Genomic DNA, 21,823 nt, shown 5'->3' on the forward strand with positions numbered 1-21,823 from the left:
CCTGTCAAAGGCCTTCTCCGCGTCTAAAGATGGGAAGAATCCCGGGGTTTTAGTGGACGAGAGCCAGTGATGAATATTGATAGCTTTAAGGGTATTATCCCTGGCTTCTCTCCCAGGGATAAATCCCACTTGGTCTGTTGATATGAGCATAGGAATTAAGGGGAGAATCCTATTGGCTATAATTTTTGTGAAAAGTTTCAAATCGGTATTTAGTAGGGAAATTGGGCGATAACTAGAGGCCAATTCTTTGTCTTTACCCGGCTTAGGGACAACACAAATGTGTGCGTCTAATAGGGAGTTAGAGATTGTGTTAGGTTTTGCTAATAGATTAAAAGCTTTCAGGAACGGCGATGTTAGAAGGTTTGAGAAGGATTTGTAGTATGTCAGACAGAAACCATCTGGGCCGGGGCTTTTGCCTGTTTTCATATTTTTAAGGGCCATGAGATACTCACTTTCTGTTATTGGGCCATCTATTAATTTAGCTTGCTCAGGAGAAATGGGAGTAGGGCAATTGTGTTGGAGGAAATCAGCAATTATATCTCCCCGGCTCCTGCTGTCTTTGTGTGGGTGGGGTTGAGGGGGGAGGTTATAGAGGTCCTCGTAATATCGAGCAAAATGGCTCGCTATTTCCTCACTACTAGTAACAGATGTTGTCGCAGACGATCTGAGTTTATGGACTGTGTTGTTTGCTTTTTATGTTTGTATAGCCTTAGCCAGAAGCTTACCACTTTTATTGCTTTGCTCATAAAATAGTTTTTGGGATAGGATAAAAGTTTTCCTGGTTTTTTTTCCCTAATTCTTCTCTGAGAAGATTACGGGCTTGCTCTAGTTCTTGTAGGGAATCTTGGGCTAGGGTAAGTTTGTGTATGCGTTCTAATTTGCGAATGCGGTCTAGCAGTGCATTCGTGTTATCCTGTTGTACACGTTTGCGATGAGACGCAAGTTTTATAAGCTCTCCCCTGACCACACATTTGTGGGCCTCCCACTGCATCAAATGCGACGTATCCGGAGTATCGTTTGTTACAAAGAAATCCTGAATGGTCTTCATGACCGTGTCCAGGTATAGCTCATTTGTTATAAGAGATGTGTCTAGTCTCCAAATTTTAGATCTCTGTGTGTACTCTGGAAATTCCAGAGTAACAGTGATTGGGTTGTGATCAGATAGGAAAGCCGGTTCAATTGTAGCCTCTGATAGCAGTGGAAGGTCCCTTTGTGTTAAAAAGAGGTAATCAATTCTAGAATGTCGGTTGTGTGGTATAGAATAGAAGGTGAAATCTCTTACTCTGGGGTGAAGTGTACGCCAGGAATCATGGAGGAGGAGATCCTGAAGCTGGGTTTTAATTTGTTTAAGGGCTCTAAACGGGATTGAGGACGTTCCAGATGATGTATCCTCCAACGGGTTAAGAGCTACGTTAAAGTCGCCGCCAAGCAGGAGGATGCCTGACTGGAAAAAAGCTAGGGACATAGCAATCTCACGAAAAAAGCTAACCTGCTTTGAGTTTGGGCTGTATATATTAGCTATCGTAATAGGATTATTCCAAATGGTACCTTTGATAAAGACGTAGCGGCCATTTACGTCAATTAGTGAGTCAGTAATGGCTAAGGGTGTGCGTTTTGAAATCAGAATAGAGACTCCCTTGGTTTTCGCGACTGGATTCGTTGCATGGTAGGATATCGGGAACTCTTTATTTGAAAATTTGGGTACTTGTTCAGATTTGAAATGTGTCTCCTGGAGAAGGATGACATCCGCTTTAAGTTTTTTCATATGTGTCAGGAGTTGTGATCTTTTTTCTGGGATGTTCAACCCTTTTGCATTGAGAGATATTATTTTCAGCTTGTTCTTGATGGAGGTTGTTTTTGACATAGGCATTCTGGTACGTGTTACAAAATGCTTGTAATGTGACAAGTAATTTATATGTGTTTCGTCTAGCTGGTTTAGAGAGAGGAAGATGAGAGGGGATGGGGGAGGGCGGGGGAGGGTAGGTATAAAAAGGGCAGATAATTTGCGGTATAGATATTAAAGGGGAATGTGGAGGGGGGATGTGAATAATACCGACTGCAAGGATAGTCCCGCTATCCAGCCTTGAAGGAGTTGTCTCCTGTCGGGGGGGGGGGGGGTCAGCACAGCTTTGAGGACTGTACTGTTGTAGGGAGCGGTAGGACCAGTGAAGATGGGATTAGGATATATAAGAGATAGATGTAAAAATAGTAATCCGTAGCTACTCAGAGGGTTATCACAGGCAATGAAAAATTTAAGGGGACAAACATATTCATTAAAGGGGAATACATACATGGGGAATATTAAGGCACTTTGTAAGTCACAGGTGTTCAACGTGTATAAGTTGCGCTTGATTTATATAATGGTGGAAGGCTAACATTCAGGAGAGCGAGTAACGACTAGGTCTAAATTTTGATGGACTCTAAGAGGATACCCCTAAACCGATGCAAAATTAAGATCATGAACATAGGAATATTACAGCTGAATGTAGCTCAATAAAATATAGTACCGTCTTGAAATATAAGCGAAAACGTATAACTTTTATATTGAACAGACACCACTTATAAAGAAGAAGGAACCCAACTAAAAGAACCAAGAGATTCAAAGAAGTGCAAAGTCCACATTCAGGAGTATTAAACAAAATAGCTAAACATCTTGAACGGTAAACCCTGTCACCCCAGCTACCAGCATCATGTAGTGGCTACACAAGCGGGAAATCATCTGTAGATATTACCATCTCGTATATGGGAGATGGATGGGTATAGAATGTAACTTGCTAAGTGTCTGGGTGACAGGATAAACCTCTAGGGACATATGTTCTTCAGGACATCTCTGAAATGGAACATGACATTTGTAGAGGTAACCGGCTGACAGTATTAGCAAATAAAACCTGGTGTTTCAGGAACTCTTTTGAGGGGGGGGGATACAACAGTTAGATTTTGTTCTCCAACTAAATAGTCTTAACCCCCTTTTAATAGACAGCGCCGTCCTGGCCTGTAATAACGAGTGTAAGAGTTCCAAATCTGCGGGGAAAACAGATTGTGAGCTGCGACTGATCAAGCTGTTTCAATCTGGTCCAAGTCACAATATTGGAGTATTCTAATGCAATGGATAAGATGAGGAGAGATTTGACACTCCCCTGGCCCGTTTAGCGGTTGACGCTTTGGGAGAAGGGCGTTTCGTGTCCAATAATAGAGAAGTCATCTCTGAATGTGTAAACGTAGAGGGTGTAGGATTTCTCTAGTTTGAGGAGATACTGTTATAGCACGTGTGACAAAATGGAGCTTGACATACCTTAAGATCGGGGTAAACTCAGCTGAATGCAAGAGGAAACTAAGTTCAGTCTTTCCTAGCCTTTCTGTGCACCGGGGAGGCCGGGACACTACCTTCTCTCGGAGAGCGTCGGTGCGCTGGTGCGGGTGAAACGCGGTTGGAGAGCCTTCGACGGTTGGACGCTGAAGGATTGTCGCGGTGCTGTATCTCCATTATTTCTTCACGTTGCGGAGCGTCAGAGCGTGTTTCGTAGTGCCAATCTGGGATAACGATTGGCGGAATACCCAAATTTTCCCAGAATGTGGTAGCGTCTCCAGGGTGTCTTATGTACGCAAATCGTCCTCCAGAGCCCGCCTGTAGGCAAAAGGGGAACTTCCACCTATAGGGGACGTTTCTTTCCCTCAGGGCGTCTAATATCGGGCGCAAAGCTCTTCTCTTCTGCAGGGTGATTTGAGATAGGTCTTGATACAAGTTGATTTCTGCCCCTTGAAACAAAACATGTCTTCTGAGCCTGGCTTGTTGCATGATGTCCTCCTTCAATCTGAAGTTAGTAAGACAGCCGATGACATCTCTTGGAGGGTCCGTGTCTCTGCCTCTGGGACGCAGAGCCCTATGAAGCCGTTCCATATCTATAGGGAAATCAAGGGGACGACCCAGGAGGTCATTGAAAATGCTTAGCACTGCTTGGGGCAGGTGTTCAGAATCGATCGCTTCAGGAAGGCCTCTGATTCTAATGTTGTGACGGCGGCCCCTGTTGTCCAAATCTTCGATGTGCCTTTGCATATTTTGCATTTGGACATATTGAGAGTTCAGGGAGCACTGTGCAGCAGTGATGGCCACTTCATGGCGATCAGTCATATCCTCCACTTCCTCAAGGCGACCAGCCACAGCCTGCAGGTCTAATCTGAGCTCAGAGATTGCTGCAGACAGTGTGTTTTTGATATCAGCAGCCACTGCTCTGAGGTCCTCTAAGCTCAGGCTGCTTCTAGGAGAGGGCGGTGTGTCTCTTATACGAGCGCCTGTGTGCCTCGTGGGGCTGCAGCTTACCTCTCTGGAGGCCTGAGATGTCGGAGCGGGCTCCCGAGAGCGGGACCGAAAAATCTCTGGAATGCTGCCGGTCAGCGGTGCTTCGTGGCGCCGCGGGGAGCGCGAACGAGTGGCGGTGTGTTCTTTGTCCGTTTTCCCCATGATGGGCGAATGTGTGTCCCGCTAATGGAGTTTAATAACCTCGGAGTAGCGGAGGAGAGAGATCAAGCAGCCATCTTCCGCCGGGTCCAGGCCACGCCCCCGTTAAATGATGATTTTTACATGTAGGAGAGAAATGTCAGAATTGTCCTGGGTGCTCCAGAATGCCTGATGGCGATCCCTGCATGTTGGGCCTCTGTATGTGGCCACACTGTGTAAAAGTCTCACATGTGGTATCGCCGTGTTCGCGAGTAATAGCAGAATGTGTTTTTGGGGTGTAATTTGTGGTATGCATATGCTGTGTGAGAAATAAACTGATAATATGACAATTTTGTGAAAAAAAAAAAGTAAAAAAAAATCTTGATTTTGCAAAGAATTGTGGGAAAAAATGACAACTTCAAAAAACTCATCATGCCTCTTACTACATACCTTGGAATGTCTTCTTTCCAAAAAGGGGTCATTTGGGGGGTATTTGTACTTTTCTGGCATGTTAGGGTCTCAAGAATTGAAATAGGCCGTCAGTACTTCAGGTGTGATCAATTTTCAGATATTGGCACCATAGCTTGTGGACTCTCTAACTTTCACAAAGACCAAATAATATCCACCAATTTGTACTTATTTTTATCAAAGATATGTAGTAGTATAAATTTTGGCCAAAATTTATGAAGAAAAAATTACTAATCTGCTAAATTGTATAACAGAAACAAAGAAAAATTCGGAATTTTCTGTATTTTTTCTTTTATAGCACAAAAAATAAAAAACCCAGCGGTGATTAAATACCACCAAAAGAGCTCCATTTGTATGAAAAAAAAAGGACAAAAATTTCATATAGGTCCAGTGTTGCATGACTGAGTAATCGTCATTCAAAATGTGAGAGCACCGAAAGCTGAAAATTGGTCTGGTTATTAAGGGTGTTTAAGTGCCCAGTGGTCAAGTGGTTAAAGGGTGCCCCTGTTCGCTCTGGCGGGGGGAAGGCTCTTGAAATTATCAAAGATCTGGCAGGAACAATGTCAAGACAGGTGGGTGGCTTCAGCAGTTTCTCTAGCTTACAAACTAGAGTTCCGAGAGTTTCCGTCTCCTCTTTTGCTAAGGTCAAATGTTCCCAAGGATCCAGAGAAGAAGTCTCTCTCTCTAGCTCTGGATCATCTATTATCCCAGTTGGCGATATCAGAGGTTCCCTTAGTGGAGCAGGGCACGGGTTTTTTTATTCAAACCTTTTCACGGTTCCAAAACCAAACGGAGAGGAAAGACCCATTCTAGATCTCAAATATCTAAATCGGCACTTAAACATCCTATCCTTTCTCATGGAGTCATAACGATCGGTTGTGTCCATTCTGCAAGGAGGGGAGTTTTTGGCTTCAATCAATATCAAAGATGCATATCTCCATGTGCCAATATTTCCCACTCACCAGAAATTTCTGCGCTTCGAAATAGAAAATCAGCATTTTCAGTTTTTGGCCCTGCCATTCGGTCTAGCCACAGCACCACGGGTGTTCTCAAAGATTCTGGCACTTCCTTTAGCCATATTAAAGTGGTTGTAAACCCTTATAAACCACTTTAACCTACAGGTAAGCCTAGATTAAGGCTTACCTGTAGGTTCAAGAAATATATTTAGATATTTACTAAAAGATAGTCACAGCTGTCTACGGCGCATGCGGCTCGTAGCTGCACTATCGCCATTAGCAACATGCCGCTGCTATGCCGTTAGTGGTGGCTCCAGTGCGCATGCGTGGGAGTGACGTCATCGCTGCTCCGGCGCTGTGAGTGGCCGGAGCAGCGATACCTGTAAGAAGATGGATGCTCCGTACTATAAGGGACAGCCTGAGCCAGAGTCTGATCACAGCTGTAAAGTACCTGGAATCTCTGGGTTGGATACTCAACCTAGAAAAATCCTCCTTAAAACCATCAGGGATATTACAGTACTTGGGGTTGGTCATAGATACTGTACAGAAGACGGTATTCTTACCCCAGACAAGAATTCGTTCCATTGTAGGACTAATTCAACTTATCAAAACAAAGAAAAACCCTTCCATTCGGCTGTGCGTGGGATTATTAGGGAAAATGGTGGCCTCCTTCGAGGCCGTCCCTTACACACAGTTTTCACTCAAGACTGCTTCAAAACACCATCCTGTCGGTCTGAAACAAAAAGATTCAGGCCTTGGATTTTTCCAATAAGCTTGGCTCCAGACGTATGTCAGAGCCTAAATTGGAGGTGGTTATCCAGCAAAAGGGATCCTGTATCCTGAAAAGTGGTGACAACAGATGACAGCCTTCTAGGCTGGGGAGCAGCCCTGGAAGAAGATTCTGTCCAGGGGAGATGGTCCAGGTTAGAGAGGACCTTGCCTATCGACATTTTAGAGATTCGGGCAGTACGTCTGGCCCTAGAGTCTTTGATGGTCAGACTACGGGACTGTCCTGTCAGGATTCAGCCTGTAAATGCCATGGCTGTGGCTTACATCAATCACCAGGAGAGAGCGTGAAGTCATGCAGTCCAAAGAGGGGAATCATGTTCTAGCTTGGGCAGAACACAACATTCCTTGCCTATCGGCAATTTTCATTCCGGGGACAGAGAATTGGCAGACGGACTACCTGAGTCGCCAACAATTATTTTCTGAGAGAATGGTCTCTTCACCCCAACAGCTTCCTAGTGATATGTCATAGATGGGGTATTCCTATTCGTGTCCTGATCCAACAACCTAAACCTGCAGGCATCATTCTGGTATTACCACTCAAAATCCAGCAACATACTAGTATACATTGTAATGTTGTTTTTTCATGCAGCCTGTGGGCTGAACGAAAAAGAAAGATTGATCGGTGGCTATGTCCACCATTAGAATACCGCCCTTCATCCACCCACTTCTAATGATGGGCATACATGCACCATTTTTTATTTTATTTTTTAACCATGGTGGAGAAATGACCTCCTACAACGCTGGAGTCACTGATTTACATATCGTGGGAGCAAACGCTGTTGCTATCAAGATAAATTAATCAGTGCTGCAGCTGAATGGTGTACCTGCTAAGCAAATGATGGTTTACAATAAAACAAAGTAACATAGTATAACAGTAAGACATACCATACCTGCAAAACCAGTACAATAAAACGTAGTAAAAATAAAACATTTTTTAACGCAATCTGTGCCTAAAAAATATATGCCGAAGCATAGGGGCAACCCGCCCCTAATGTTAGGGGCAAATTGCCCCTCCACCCCTGCCCCCATGCTTCGGCATATATGCTCCTTTTTGTTTTTTGTTCTTGCTTTTTTAACTGATGGTGAAATCGCCTTCTACAGCACTGGAGTCACTGATTTACATATCGTGGGAGAAAATGCTATTGCTGTCAAGATAAATCGGTGTGTATATATATATATATATATATATAATGTGTGTGTGTGTATATGTATATATATATATATATATATATGTGTGTGTAGCGGCAGGCTCCTGAAGAGCATGCGCTATGTTTTTCAAAGTTAAAGCTTTACCCAAACTACAGTTTCGTTTGGGCCTATTTGACTAAATTTGGCTTCTGTGTCAGTCTGACTGGACTGTGAGATGTTTAGCCTGGCCACAGGGGGCACTATCTCTGGTGGCAGGCATGGAACTGTGGTCTGGTGAGGCACTTGAATTATTCCCTCTCGGAGTCAGGTCAGTGGGAGTGGCCCTCCCACTGTGCCCTCTGGGAGAGGGTATTTAAAACACGGACGTCACGTGGTTCTGGCTTCCGGTCCAGTATGCTGTGCTGAGTATATGGTCCTTGTCCTCCTTATCAGCCCCTGGGAAGGCTGTGGCCTGGGGTGCGGCTCCACCCGACTTTGATGCCTCAGGGCTGGCTAGCCCAAGGCAAGGGAACCAAGGAAGGATTCCAAGGTGGATGGGTGCTGTCTCTGGTCCGGGAGAGACCCAGTGTACTTCGAGCATTCCAGGGGAGGACTCTTTAGAAGAACACCACGCGTGAGGTTGGTTTTCTTAACAAGAGCCTGGAAGGGCTGAAGTAACCGAGAAAATCCAGTCTTGGGGATATCGTATCGCCAAGTGGACTGAAAGATCCAGGTATCCTACAAGTGTTCTACAGCTTCGTTTCCCTACATCTTCTGCAGCAACGTTGGTGATAAAGACTGTTCCGGAGTAAGCACCTTGTTAGCTGCTAGGCCTTGTGAGAGAGGGACTGTCATCCAGCTGCAAATAGCTATTCTCTGGATGCAGTCTATAGATGCGTTTATAGACTTTGACATTGAGAGTACCTGAACTTTCCTTTCCAACCCTCTGATCCCAAGTTAAGACTGTTCAATGGTTGACGTTTGCAAATAAAATGTATGTGTATGTAATTTTTTTAATTTTTTTTTTTTTTACACTTTTATTTGTTAATAACGGTTCAGTTCCAGGTTCAAGTCTCTCAAAAAGCTGGTGGTATCTTTGGAGACCCTGTGAAAGTGTGTCCTAGTCTGTGCAGTGCTGTGCCCTACGCTAATACTAGCGGGTCTCACGCCTATATCCGTGCTTTCTACAGACACAACATTTTCTTTGGGGGACTTGTTGGGTAGGGGTACCAGGGAGGACATACGGAAAATGCCTCTCATGCAGACAGCGTACTGCATTTGCGTTGGGAAGGTGGGGCACAGGACCGTCTGGAAACGGAAAGGCTGTGACAATCTCTTGAAGGATCCCATTCATCCTGACGCTTTGGGTAGCACATAAGCATTCAGCAGAGTCAATTGTAATAAGTATACAGACATTTTTTTTGTACCAGGTCTGGCCTTATGGGCAACTAGGTACAGCACCAACAACTGGTTGTTGTGGTCCACCCCTCCCATATTAAGGTTATATTTGTGGACACAGAGGGGTTTCTCCACAACACCAGTCGCCATAGGAATCTGGAGCGTCGTGTCTGCGTGAAGGGTGGACAGAACGAAAGCATTCTTATTATCCCTCCACTTCACAGCAAGCAAATTATTACACTTCAAGCAGGCTCTCTCCCCCAGCCTAAGACGGGAATCTTCAAGCCACTGGGGTAAGTCCCGGCAGTTAGATCGCTTGGTGCCACATACGCTAAGTCTATGATCAAACAAGTGACTAAAAATTGGCACGCTCGTGTAATAATTGTCCACATACAAGTGGTACCCCTTTCCGAATAAGGGTGACATCAAGTCCCACACAATCTTAACCGCGTTCCCTATGTAGTCTGGGCAGTTCTCTGGCTATACGTGACTACCTCTTCCCTCATAAACTATATGTATAGCCTGTTGCTCTGTCACAGAGCTTATACATCTTGACCCCATATCTGACACGCTTGCTGGGAAGATACTGTTTGAAAGACAAGCGAACAGAAAACTTAATCAGGGACTCGGCAATGCAGACATCTTAATTGGGAGTAAACAAGACTGCAAACTTTTGGCTGAAGTGGATTACGAGGGGCCGAATTTTGTAGAGCCGATCGTATCCAGGGTCACCCCGAGGACAACAGAGTTCATTATTATTAAAGTACATGAACCTCAAGATCTGCTCATATTGTTCCCTGGCCATGGAGGCAGAGAACACGGGCATATGGTGAATTGGGTCAGAGGACCAATAAAACCGCAACTCACTTGTTTTAGTAATGCCCACGAGGAGGGATATGCTCATAAAGGTCTTAAATTCAAAAACCGTAATAGGTTTTCATTTTCTAGCAAGGGTCAAATGGGGATTAGTGGCAATGAAGTGATCTTTAGTGCAAAACAGCGAATAAAAATCAAGTGACGTAAAATCAACTGTTTCCACCTGAATTCCAGGTTGGCCAGGGAATGGGGGAAGTACGGGTGCTGCAGAAGTGGTGGGCTCCCAATTCGGATTGGCAAATGCAGCAGGAATGGCACTATGAGCTCAACGGGCCTGTCTTTGTATTCTTGGTGGCTGCGGGACACTAGTTGTTCTAGCCACCTCACCAGCTTGAACTACACTTATGGGACTCGCCGCGTCACCACGTGATACTGCAGTGCTGGTTTGACTACGACCAGGGTGTACTAGGCCGCTGGTGCTTGCCAGTTCACCAGAAGGCTGAGCGGCACTAGTACTGGCTCTCTGCTCCAAACAAGAGCCCTGTGGTTCTTGTACCTCAACAACAGTAGAAGAATGGGGTCGGATGCGCCTGACCTTGGCAGGGACCATTACTCCATCGTCAGAGATATCTGTCAGGTTGCCACTGCTGTCTATTGTATTCTGAGCCTGAATCTGACAGATGGGCGACTTCCTCTTCACTATCTGTCATGATCAGAAACATGTTGGTCTCTTCACTACTGTACCTTTGATTTCACATTTTGGTCTCTAAATTTCCTGGTACAGTAGTGAGACTCACAGGAAAAAGAGCTTATATCAGTGACTGCTTCAAACGCTACCAAAAAAACTGTTAGCGTTCGCAGGGATCAGGCTCCACTTTGCGAACGCTGCAGTTGTGTGTTGACACATATCACACCCAAGTGTGATACTGCACTTGGGTAGGCTGGGCTGGGCGTAGGAGCTGAACACAGGTGCTAGAAGGTATCTGGGCTGATTTCGCGAACGCTGCATTTATATTGGGGTATGCTGATGTAGTTCTGATCAGATCAAAGATATCAAAACATTCAGACATTATGCTAAGGGAGGTGTATGGGGTAGTATACGACGGGTGCCCTGACGCTATAATAAACGAACCAGCCTCACCTGTAACACTAATACAATGATCACTGGTGACGAGGTTAAAGGGTTAACTAGTGGGCAATCGGGGGGGGTTAAAAACCTTTATTAGGTAATATATGGGGGTACCTGAGACTATAAAAACCCGACGGTGAAACTAATCAGCTAACTAGCGTCACCATGACACAAATACGGTGATCAGAAAAAAGATCTATTAGCGACGCTGGTGATGGGGTGAATGGGTTAAATGGGGGGCGATCAGTGGGTTAAACCTTTCTTAGGGGCTACCCTAGACCTACCTGGGCCTACTACTAACTGCCCTAACACTTATTACAGTCACTGACACCAGTGCAGTGATCTGTGAAAAATCTGAAAACTGCAATTGGTGACACAGTGACAGGTAGGGAAGGGGTTAACTGGGGGGGGGGGGGGTGATCGGGGGTGACAAGTGTACCTATGTGTACTGATTTTAGTGTAGTGTTGTGCAACTCACGTTTAGACTTCCTCTCTCCTCTTTCTGGAATCGAAAAGACTCCACGAGGAGAGATGACATCACTTCCCCTGTCTGTGTTTACACTTATACAGGCAGGGGGAGGATTTCATTCATCAGGACCGATCAGCAGGTCCAAGCCATAAATCATTGGCCTAGCCCTGAAAACTGATCGGTTCTCTAACGAATCCGACTGCCACGGGGGGGGTGCAATTGCGGCGGGGAGGGAGGGCCCATTTGCCCACCCGTGCCATTCTGCCAATGTATATTGGCGTACGGCTGTCGGCGAGTGGTTAATGTGAATGGTTAGACAGGGTAATTCGGTTTGTTGCTGGCTTGTTAGTGAGCTGGAATTTTTTGTTGTTTTTTGACATGCGTCTCTCTTGTGAGCTCCTTGTTGCAAAGGCCAGTTATAGATTATGCTAGTCGCCGTTTGTTTGTACTATTGGTGAGTGCGGTGCACTGGATACCTTCAGTGCCATTATGCTATTGCTGGGTGTCCATTGTGTACTTATTGTCACCTTTCTACCAATCATGGCCGTCATGTGATGTAAACAAACAGCCGGTTGCTAGGCAATCGGCTCTCCTCTCCTCACACGGAAGTCGTCGCTGAGGAGAGGAGAGCAGATCGCTGCAGCCGGCTGGTGATCAGTGAGTATGAGCTGTTTTTACAGCTTTTTACTAACTGATCATCAGTCTAGTATAAACCTACAGTGTAAACACACGTCACCACAATACGCATATAACCACACATGTCCCCAAAACACACATGTCCCCAAATAAAAAAACACATGTCCCCCACGTATGTCCCACTAAAATCACATGTTCCAATGATTATCTGCACACATATGTACGTGATCACCTGCACACACATGTACGTGATCATTTGCGTACATATGTCCGTGATCACACAAACCAATTATTATACACTTAACTGAATTTTTTTTTTACCAAAAACATGTAGCAGAATACATTTTGGCTTAAATTTATGACAAAATTTGATTTTATTGGATTTCTTTTAAAATAGAAAAAAGAAAATATTGGGGTTTTTTTTCAAAATTTCCGCTTTTTTTGCGCTTATATTGAAGTTGTGCATAAATACCACCAAAATAAAGCTCTATTTGTGCGAACAAAATGATAAAAATTTCATTTGGGTACAGTGTAGCATGACCGTGCAGTTATCATTGAAAGTGCGAGAGCGATGAAAGCTGAAAATTGGGCTGGGAAGGAAGGGGGCGAAAGTGCCCTGTATTGTAGTGGTTAAACAAGTACATGGTACAGCAGTCACATATTAGGAATATGAAGTGTAACAAGTGTTTAAGTAATTGGGAACATGCCATGATTTCAGAATGGGTGCCTAATCCTTTTGGATGCTCCTGTACCTGACACAGAGAGAAAGGGGTAGTGGGTGACCACACCATCGGTGCTGGGTTTGGTGATCATACAGCTTATGCATACACTTGTGCTTACAGTAAGTTATATTGATGTCCTGAGTGCAATAACTGCATGTCTGATGACACACAAGAACTGCCAGTTGTGTTTTATGATCTGTGATAGATCTCTTCTCCATTGAAACTTCTGATGAAGCAGGACTAGCAAGCTGTGGAATGCACTGAGTGAAACCTGCCCTGTGTCATTGTGGAACTAGTGCCTGAACAAGCTCTTGACATACTGTATTTATGTAATAATAATTGTAACCTTTTTGTGTTGTGGTAGCTAGACAGTAGGTGAGGGCTTAAAATATAGTTTTATGCTCATGTAGAACCATGAAGTTAATGAGACCCCATCTTTTTATGGGTTTTTATATATTGTCTACTGTTAATGATTATTAAAATTTTGTTTTTTTTTGTTTTTGTTTATTTTAACCAAAGACTGAAAATTGTCTGTTGCGCCATAAAACAATCACATTTATTTTTTAATGTATTACATTGACAGCTGGCACATTTTCAAATTGCTGAAAACAAATGAAATGAGAGACGTAATCTAATTTTAAAAACATCTCTATTATAGCTGGTCCAACAATGTTCTTCTGGTCATCCAATACAAAGCAAGAGGCAGAAGTCTGGGAACAGAAAAAAGACATCCTCCTAGAGGTAACTTACTACAATGAGAATTTCTAGTTCCGTTTTAAAAACATTTTAAAGAGTGTACAAACTTTCTGAAAGGTGTAGGTAGAAGATACTGAATATAGACATAGTTTGATGCTGGCAGCATCTGATCAATAAAGTAGAGTGCAATATGTCTGGTTAGGCAGCTGTTTTTGAAGAGCATCAAAAAGAGCTTGGATAGGATACTGGACACCAGTAACCGAGAGCCCTAAATATTTATTTTTCCATAAAAGAAAAGCCCACTCAACCCCCTAATTGGGGCTCCAGGCTGAGTGAAATAGCATAATGGACTTAATGCTGTTAGAAGTTCTTGGAATTTGGTGTGTCCACTTTGCAGACAAATCATAGGCCTAACGAAGGGGAATCGCGTTTCCGTGTTAATTTGTTTTCACTAAGGTGTCCATTTATGAAACTGTGAACAGCGGTGATCCCGAGGATCGCCACTGATCACAATCCATAAACGGTTTATGAAACGAAGATAATTGGGTAGAACAAGTTTGTACATGTTCTCCTGCTGATGATCTCCGCACGCTGAGAATCCTCATTGACTGACACAGAAACGGCCAGTTTATGACATGCGATCTGACTGCTTGACTGGCAATCTGTCAGAATTCATCCTCCCAAATTCACCAGCTCAGAGGTGGAGAGTCGGGAAGTGAAGCAGAATTCTGGGGGATCTGAGGGTGAAGAAGGAAGATTAACTTCCTTCTACCTCAATCAGACCCCCTCTCCAAGACCGTAACCATGCCCCCTGTCATATTTATGTGTTTGTGTGTGTGTGTGTGTGTGTGTGTGTATATATATATATATATATATATATATATATATATATAGGGACTATTTATTTTATTAGCATTAACCACGCTGTCTGTGTACTGAGCAGTGATAATTTAACACTTAATAAACTAACATCTCTGTTTCAGTGAATTTCTGGTACTGTGATCTCGTAAAGTCTTACGCGATTCCAGTATCAGGGGCAGTTCTACACTGTTTGAAGCATTTATAGATCACTCCACTCCTCCAAAGGAGAAGCGATCTCCAAAGCTTCATCAACCGGCATCCAGAGGAGGATGATCTCATCTGAGAAAACTGGAGAAAGAACGGACGCCTAATACAGTTTCTATACATCACCTAATCGGTGGTTAATTTGTGTGAATGTGAGGAGTTTTCACAGCCTAAAATTGACAATCTAGGCCTCAAATTTACTGCTTTACATCTGACTTGCAAGGCTGTATGGTCATAGAGCCTGATTTATAGGCTGTTACTTTCAGGTGATTGGACACTGGCAGTTTTTTGAGGGTGTCCCCCCTATAATCCTACACCAGTCCATGAGTCCTTAGTTTTTTCCTAAGGTTATGGACTTCTTTTTCCAATTAGAGAGAAATCACTCCTAGTCTTGCTTTTTTCTGATAAAAAAAAAAAAAATAAAAAAAATTTCTTGAGCATAAAAAAAAATACATATTCAAGTGCAGGGTGCAACATGCACCAAATACAAGGATATCACAACTGACATTGCTTTAGTATAGATAATACATGTACATTGCTTTAGTGCTCAATGTTCATCTAGGAGCCCAGGTAGAGGAGGCAACGGGGTGGCCAAGGGGTGTACCCCGTAATGGACAGCCTTGAGGGTATAAGGAGGGACTTTATTGCTGCAACTGATGGTCGTTGGGTCACAGTGGAGCATAGGAGTTAATGCCAGTCTAGGTCATGTTAAAGGGTGACAGTGTGATCCCGGGTCAGTCCTGTTCCGTGCAGGTGGTTGAATCCTCCACCCACCTGTCCCAGATTTTGTTGAACTTAGTCGGGCAGCCTCTGTGCTTATAGAGCACCTTTTTGTAGGGAAGGGTAGCATTGATCGCCCCCCTGCATTGCTGGATGGTGGGGGGTGGTGATCTGATCCAGGTGTGGGCAATCTGCATCCTGGCGAGGAATAGCAATTCCTGTAGAAAGATAATAAGGTTCTTCTCCTCTTCTGGGAGAGGGAGTATGCCGAGTAGGCATTGGCGAGGGGACAAAGAGGAGCCCATTCGGTCGTGGAGAAATTTGACAACCTGGGACCAGTATTCCTGGAGTTTTGGGCATGACCATAGTAGGTGATAAAACGTGCCGTGCGGATCACCACACTTGGGGCTCGACGGGCTATAGTCAGGTTTGAACTTGGATAGGCGAATGGGGTTGCGGTAGGATCTGTGAAGCATGTATAGGTGAGTGAGCCTATCTGACAGTTTAGGGAAGACTATCCTGGAGGTGGCCAACGCATCTTCCCAGTCCCCGTCCTCCACTGCCCCAAGGTCCGCTTCCCACTTGGACCTGAGCCGGTATGCCTGCGAGGTGGCCGCTGGCATTATTAGGTGGTTGTAGAAGGAGATCATCCTCTTGGAATCTTGGCCGCGGATCACGCTCACAAGCGGCAACGACTCAAGTCTGGGGACGGATTCTCCAAATTGGGAGTTGAGAGCGTAGTGGAGCTGGAGATAACGGAAAAAGCATTTGGTTGGGGAGACTGAACTCGCCCTTGAGAGCTTGGAACGATCTAATTGCTCCATTGTCAAGGTCCTGGGAAAGGAAGAGGATTCCTTTAACTAACCATTGGGTTTGATCCGGGATTGTGTGTAGTTCAGGGAGTTGGGAGTTATCCCAGAGGGGCGTATAAGTGTGGAGTGCGGGGGCCTTGGTGATAACCATGGCTTTCTGACATATTTTGCAGTGGTGGGACAACATGGTGTTCTTGGTGACCGAGGGTCCGTGGGCGCCTCGCATAAGGACTCGAAATGGGAGAATGACTTGGTTGTGGTCATGTAACGGTCTCTGTCTGCTTGGTTGTAATAGTAGAAGTGTGACAGCTGGGAGGCGATGTAGTAGAGAGAGAGGTCTAGAAGGGCAGTGCCACCGAGATGAGCGGGGCATTTCAGAGTACTCCATGAGAGTCTGCGGCGGGACGCTCCCCACACAAACGTGTTGAGAATGGTCTCTATGCCAGAATAGATAGAGCAGCTTGGGGAGAAGGATCATCTTGACCAAGTTTGCCTGTCCCATCACCCCGAGAGGGAGGCGGGACCACACTTGGGTTTTGGTTTTAAGAAGAGCAAATAGGGGTTCTATATTGAGATTGACATAGTCTATTAATGTTCTTGAGCACTGTACACCCAGGTACTTGATCTGGCTTGTTCTGACAAGTGGGAGCGCCGCCTGGGCCGCAGACGAGGGTGCCCAGGTCGAGTGGGAGGATGTGGGACTTGGACCAGTTGATTTGTAATCCGGAGTACTCCCCAAACTGCGAGAGAAGGGCCTGAATCTTGTAAATATAATAGCGTGTCATCCGCATAGAGACTTAGGGTCTCAGTCTTGGGGCCCGAGCGGAGTCCTTTGATGTGCGGATGGTCCCGGATGGCAATAGCCAACAGTTCAACTGCCAGGGCACACAGCAGGGGGAATATTGGGCACCCTTGGCGAGTGCCTCTGGACAGGGGAAAAGAGTCGGAGATCCTACCATTGACCTGGATCCAGGCAGTGGGGGCCTGGTAGAGGAGTTGTGGCCACTTTATAAACTTAGAGCCGAAGCCAAATCTATACAGGCACTCCCAAAGGTAGCTCCATTCAACGGAGTCAAATGCCTTTGCGGCGTCCAGGCTCACCACCACCCTGGATCCAGTGTTGTCATGGGTGGACTGCAGGTTCATGAAGAGCCTGCGAAGATTAAAAGCGGTATTCTTGTTTGGCATGATCCCAGTCTGATCCGGGTTGGTGCAGGCTGACTATGACTTTGAGTCTCAGAGCAAGAATTTTAGCTAAGATTTTTACATCCAACTGTAAGAGTGATATGGGGCAATAGGATTCTGGGTGAAGGGGGTCTTTATCAGGTTTTGGGATAAGGACAATGATGGCTTCTCCCATGGATGAAGAGAGGGTCGCTGTGTTGAATATATGGGTGTAGAGTGTTTGCAGCTTGGGGGTGAGGACTTCTTGGAATTGTGTGTAGAACTCCAGGGGCAGGCCATCAGAGCCTGTTGCCTTGGAGGGTGGGAGTTGAGCAAGTGCCTCGGCAATGCATTCTGAGGTGATAGGAGCTTCCAAGAGAGACTCTTGAGTCAGAGTGAGGGTGGGAAAGTTGATGTGGTACAGAAATTGGGTAAGCTCAGCTTGTATGTGATGTGCTGTGGAGGTGTATAGATTGGAGTAGAATTGTTTAAATTCCTCCCCCACTGAGTTAGGTTCCGAGGTCATGGTCCCAGCTGCAGTCTGAAGCTGGGGGGGGGGGGCTATGGTCCTGATGGGCCATATAGGATAGCACACACATCAGACACATGTGCGCACACACATCAGACACATGTGCGCACACACATCAGACACATGTGCGCACACACATCAGACACGTGTGTACACACATACAGACACGTGCGCACACACATACAGACGCGTGCACGCACACACACACATACAGATGCGTGCGCGTGCACACACACACATACAGACGCGTGCACACACACACATACAGACGCGTGCGCGCGCGCACACACACATACAGACGCGTGCGCGCGAACACACATAGACACGTGCGCGCGCGCACACATACAGACACGTGTGTGTGCACATGTGTCTGTATGTATGTATGTCTGTGTGTGCGCACATGTGTCTGTGTGTGTGTGTGTTCGTGTATGCGTGTGTCTGTATGTATGTCTTTATGTATGTGTGTGTGCACATGTGTCTGTATGTGTGTGTGTGCACAGACACATGTGCGCACACACAGACATACATACAGACACGTGCACACACACATACAGACACGTGTGCGCACACACACATACAGACACGTGTGCGCACACACACATACAGACACGTGTGCGCACACACACATACAGACACGTGTGCGCACACACACATACAGACACGTGTGCGCACACACACATAGACACGTGTGCGCGCACACACACATGCAGACACGTGCGCGCACACATGCAGACACGTGCGCGCAGACACGTACGCACACACGCACATACAGACGCATGTGCGCACACACGCACATACAGACGCATGTGCGCACACACGCACATACAGACGCATGTGCGCGCGCACATCAGACGCGTGCGCGCGCACATGTAACCTGTTCACGATGGAACTCGCACTTCTCCAGTTTACAATAGAGATTGTTCTCTCTTAGTTTCTGAAGTACACGACAGACATCTGTGTGGTGGCTCTCCAGGGACTTGGAAAATATGAGGATATCATCGAGATAAACCACCACACACAACTGCAACAAATCTCAGAGGACATTGTTAATAAATTCCTGGAAAACTGCCGGGGCGTTGCAAAGGCCAAAAGGCATTACTAGGTATTCATAATGGCCTGTTCTGGTATTAAACGCAGTTTTCCACTCGTCGCCCTCCTTAATGCGCACGAGATTGTATGCTCCTCTCAGGTCAAGCTTTGTGAAAACCGTTGCTCCCTTGAGGTGGTCAAATAACTCTGTAATCAATGGAATCGTGCAGGCATTCTTAATCGTGACACGATTGAGACCCCTATAATCTATACAAGGTCTCAGTTCACCACTCTTCTTTTTCACAAAGAAGAAACCAGCACCAGCAGGAGACGAGGATTTGCGGATGAAACCTCGAGAAAGTGCATCGGCAACATACTCCTCCATGGCCTTATCCTCCAAGACCTGCAAAGGGTAAACCCGGCCACGAGGAGGTATGGCACTAGTTTGAAGGTCAATTGCGCAATCAGAGGACCGGTGTGGAGGCAAAACTACCGGCTTGACCTTTATCAAAGACATCGCTAAAATAACGGTACTCCTCCGGCAGGGAGAGGAGTGAAGAGGTGCACAGGACCTTGGATACCTTCAGGAAGCATGTCTCACTGCCTTGTGGTGCCCAGGAGAGAACCTCAGCACGGAGCCAATCAAAAGAGGGGTTGTGCCTCTGTAACCAAGCATAACCAATAGGAAAGTGGAACCAGTGGAAACCTGGTTGAGGAAATAACTTGGAATTGGATTATCTCATGGTGAAGAGCCCCTACGGCCATGGACAACGGAAACGGTCTCATGAGAGCACATTATGGCCTGCGTTCAGTGCTGCTCGTAAAACCAGAGCAGTGGTCAACCCGAGCTCCATCCATCGCAATCCTCCTGTACACTGCACCGATTGACGCCCAAATTCTTGGCACTATACTCTCGGGAGTACACTGCAGCTATTGGTGCCTATATCGGGTGCTTATACCCCTCCATTTGGTCGCGGGACGGCCGACAACGAGCGCTCGCGGCGGCCATCTTGCCGCTCCGGAGGCCTAACGAAGTCTTGAGTTTCCCACATCATCGAACGGTAGGGGACTGCTATCCACCCTCTAACTCGCCTGATCTTCCCTCCCTGAACGCTCCGGTGATTCGTTCGGACCTCGGGGGTGAACGAGGAGGCCGTAGCTGGTTCCGGCCTAGTGCGGCCTAGTAAGGCCTGCGGATCCCCGGACTTTCCTAAGGCGGACGCCCAGGGAAGGGCACCATATCCAGACCGCTACTCACCTACCCGCTTCCTCTGCCTGCAGGGTCCCCCCCTGGACAGCACCTACCTCCCGAACTCCCACACTGCATCTTTGATCAGGCCTGGCCTTGAACCAGGCCTTTGCTGACTGAAATCGGCCATCTTGCTACACCCATCTTATTACACCCTATGGCCTATTGTTCATCTATTCATCTCTTCATACTCTGCTGGTGTGGTGGGGGGAAGGAGTCTCCGGCCATCTTCTAGCCCTGTCCACAGAGGGCGCATGCACGGCAGCTCCGAGGATGGCAGCATAGTCCTGGAGCTCCGTCCCGCCCTGGCGGTTCAGGACTGATAACGGTGCCCAGAGAACCAACGCTTACTTCACAACTTGCCCACTGAATAACAATTACATCAGGGATCTCCCCAATGTATGCCGGGGCTGTCAGGAGAAACCTAGAGCCGACTTATGAGACAACCCGTTCTTCCCAGACAGAGGCGAAAATGGCGGCTGGGCCTCACCACTTGGACGTGGCTCACATGAACGGGGCACAGCGGGCAGTCTCTCCCTCTTCTACCCTGCAACGACAGTCTAGCCTTGATTGTCCTGCTATGGCTTCCCCAGCCTCCACAGTTTCCCTTCTGGAACAATCATTCCCGGACATGGACTTTCCGCCCTTGGGAACTATCCTCCCTCAGCCCCAACTTTCAGCCCAGCCTGGAGACTTAGGTCTACTGCAACCGATCAATATGACTGAACTCTTTGCTAAATTCGCAGACCTTCTGGACAGGGGTCTACAAAATACGGCCACCAAAATCACAAATGACATCAAAGCAGACCTCCAGAACATCGGATCTCGCATTGAAACTATTGAATCTAACCTGGAAGCGACGATTTCCAGAACAAATCAAAATTCTGCTTGCCTACAAGTCTTACAAGAACAACTGGACACCGCCAATGCCAAAATAGATGACCTTGAAAATAGAAATAGGAGGTGCAACTTTAGAGTCCGGGGACTCCCCGAATCCTACAAAGATGTTCCTGAGACCATACAGGCATTTATTAAAGATCTGCTCCCGGACATCCCACAACACCATCTAGAGCTTGATAGGGCTCACAGGGCCCTCAGGCCCCCCAGGGATGATGGCCTGCCTCGAGATATTGTAGTAAAGCCTCATCACTATACTGTGAAAGAAGCAGTCATGAAGAAATCCAGATCCATGTCCAAAATCGTTTTTCAGGGTCACCAAATACAAGTCTTTGCTGATATATCTCCCTCCACCATTCAAAAGAGACGCACCTTAAAACCGCTACTTCAAATCCTTATGAATAAGGACATCAAATATTGGTGGCTGTTTCCATTTCAATTGAAGATGTTATTCAATGGCAAACCCTACACCTTTAGTTCTCTTCCAGAAGGGGAACAGCTATTCTTACGACTCGGCCTTATCTCTCACGACCCAATCGCTATGCAACAGGAACCCTCTCCACACTCGGCGAAAAGGCAACTTCCCTCCAGTCCATCCAGTCCACTGAACTCGTTGTGGAAATCCGCAAGACACAAGAAATCAAAGGACAACGTCCATCCTTGACTCACTATGATCTACCTACAGTACAAGTTTTGGGACTTTGAGGGGTTACTAG

The 21,823-nt window shown here is 46.2% G+C and overlaps 1 protein-coding gene across 10 annotated transcripts in view; it reads left to right on the forward strand.

The window, feature by feature from the left end:
- The window catches only part of NOL8 (nucleolar protein 8), an 828,826-nt gene that overhangs the window by 663,757 nt on the left and 143,246 nt on the right, over positions 1 to 21,823 (forward strand). For 9 of the 10 annotated variants that reach the window (XR_013262355.1, XM_077452483.1, XM_077452484.1 and 6 more), the window contains one exon: positions 13,605 to 13,687. The exons of the other annotated variant lie outside the window; for it this stretch is intronic. Coding sequence is in view for 8 of the 9 variants with exons in the window: in XM_077452483.1 (XP_077308609.1) it covers positions 13,605 to 13,687 (83 nt within the window). In the remaining variant the exon portion in view is untranslated. The remainder of the gene's footprint in view (positions 1 to 13,604; positions 13,688 to 21,823) is intronic. 10 annotated transcript variants of the gene reach the window in all.

This window comes from Lithobates pipiens, unplaced genomic scaffold, assembly GCF_037356315.1.
Source record: "Lithobates pipiens isolate NorthernLeopardFrog02 unplaced genomic scaffold, aLitPip1_a1.2 Scaffold_23, whole genome shotgun sequence".
Lineage (NCBI taxonomy): Eukaryota > Metazoa > Chordata > Amphibia > Anura > Ranidae > Lithobates > Lithobates pipiens.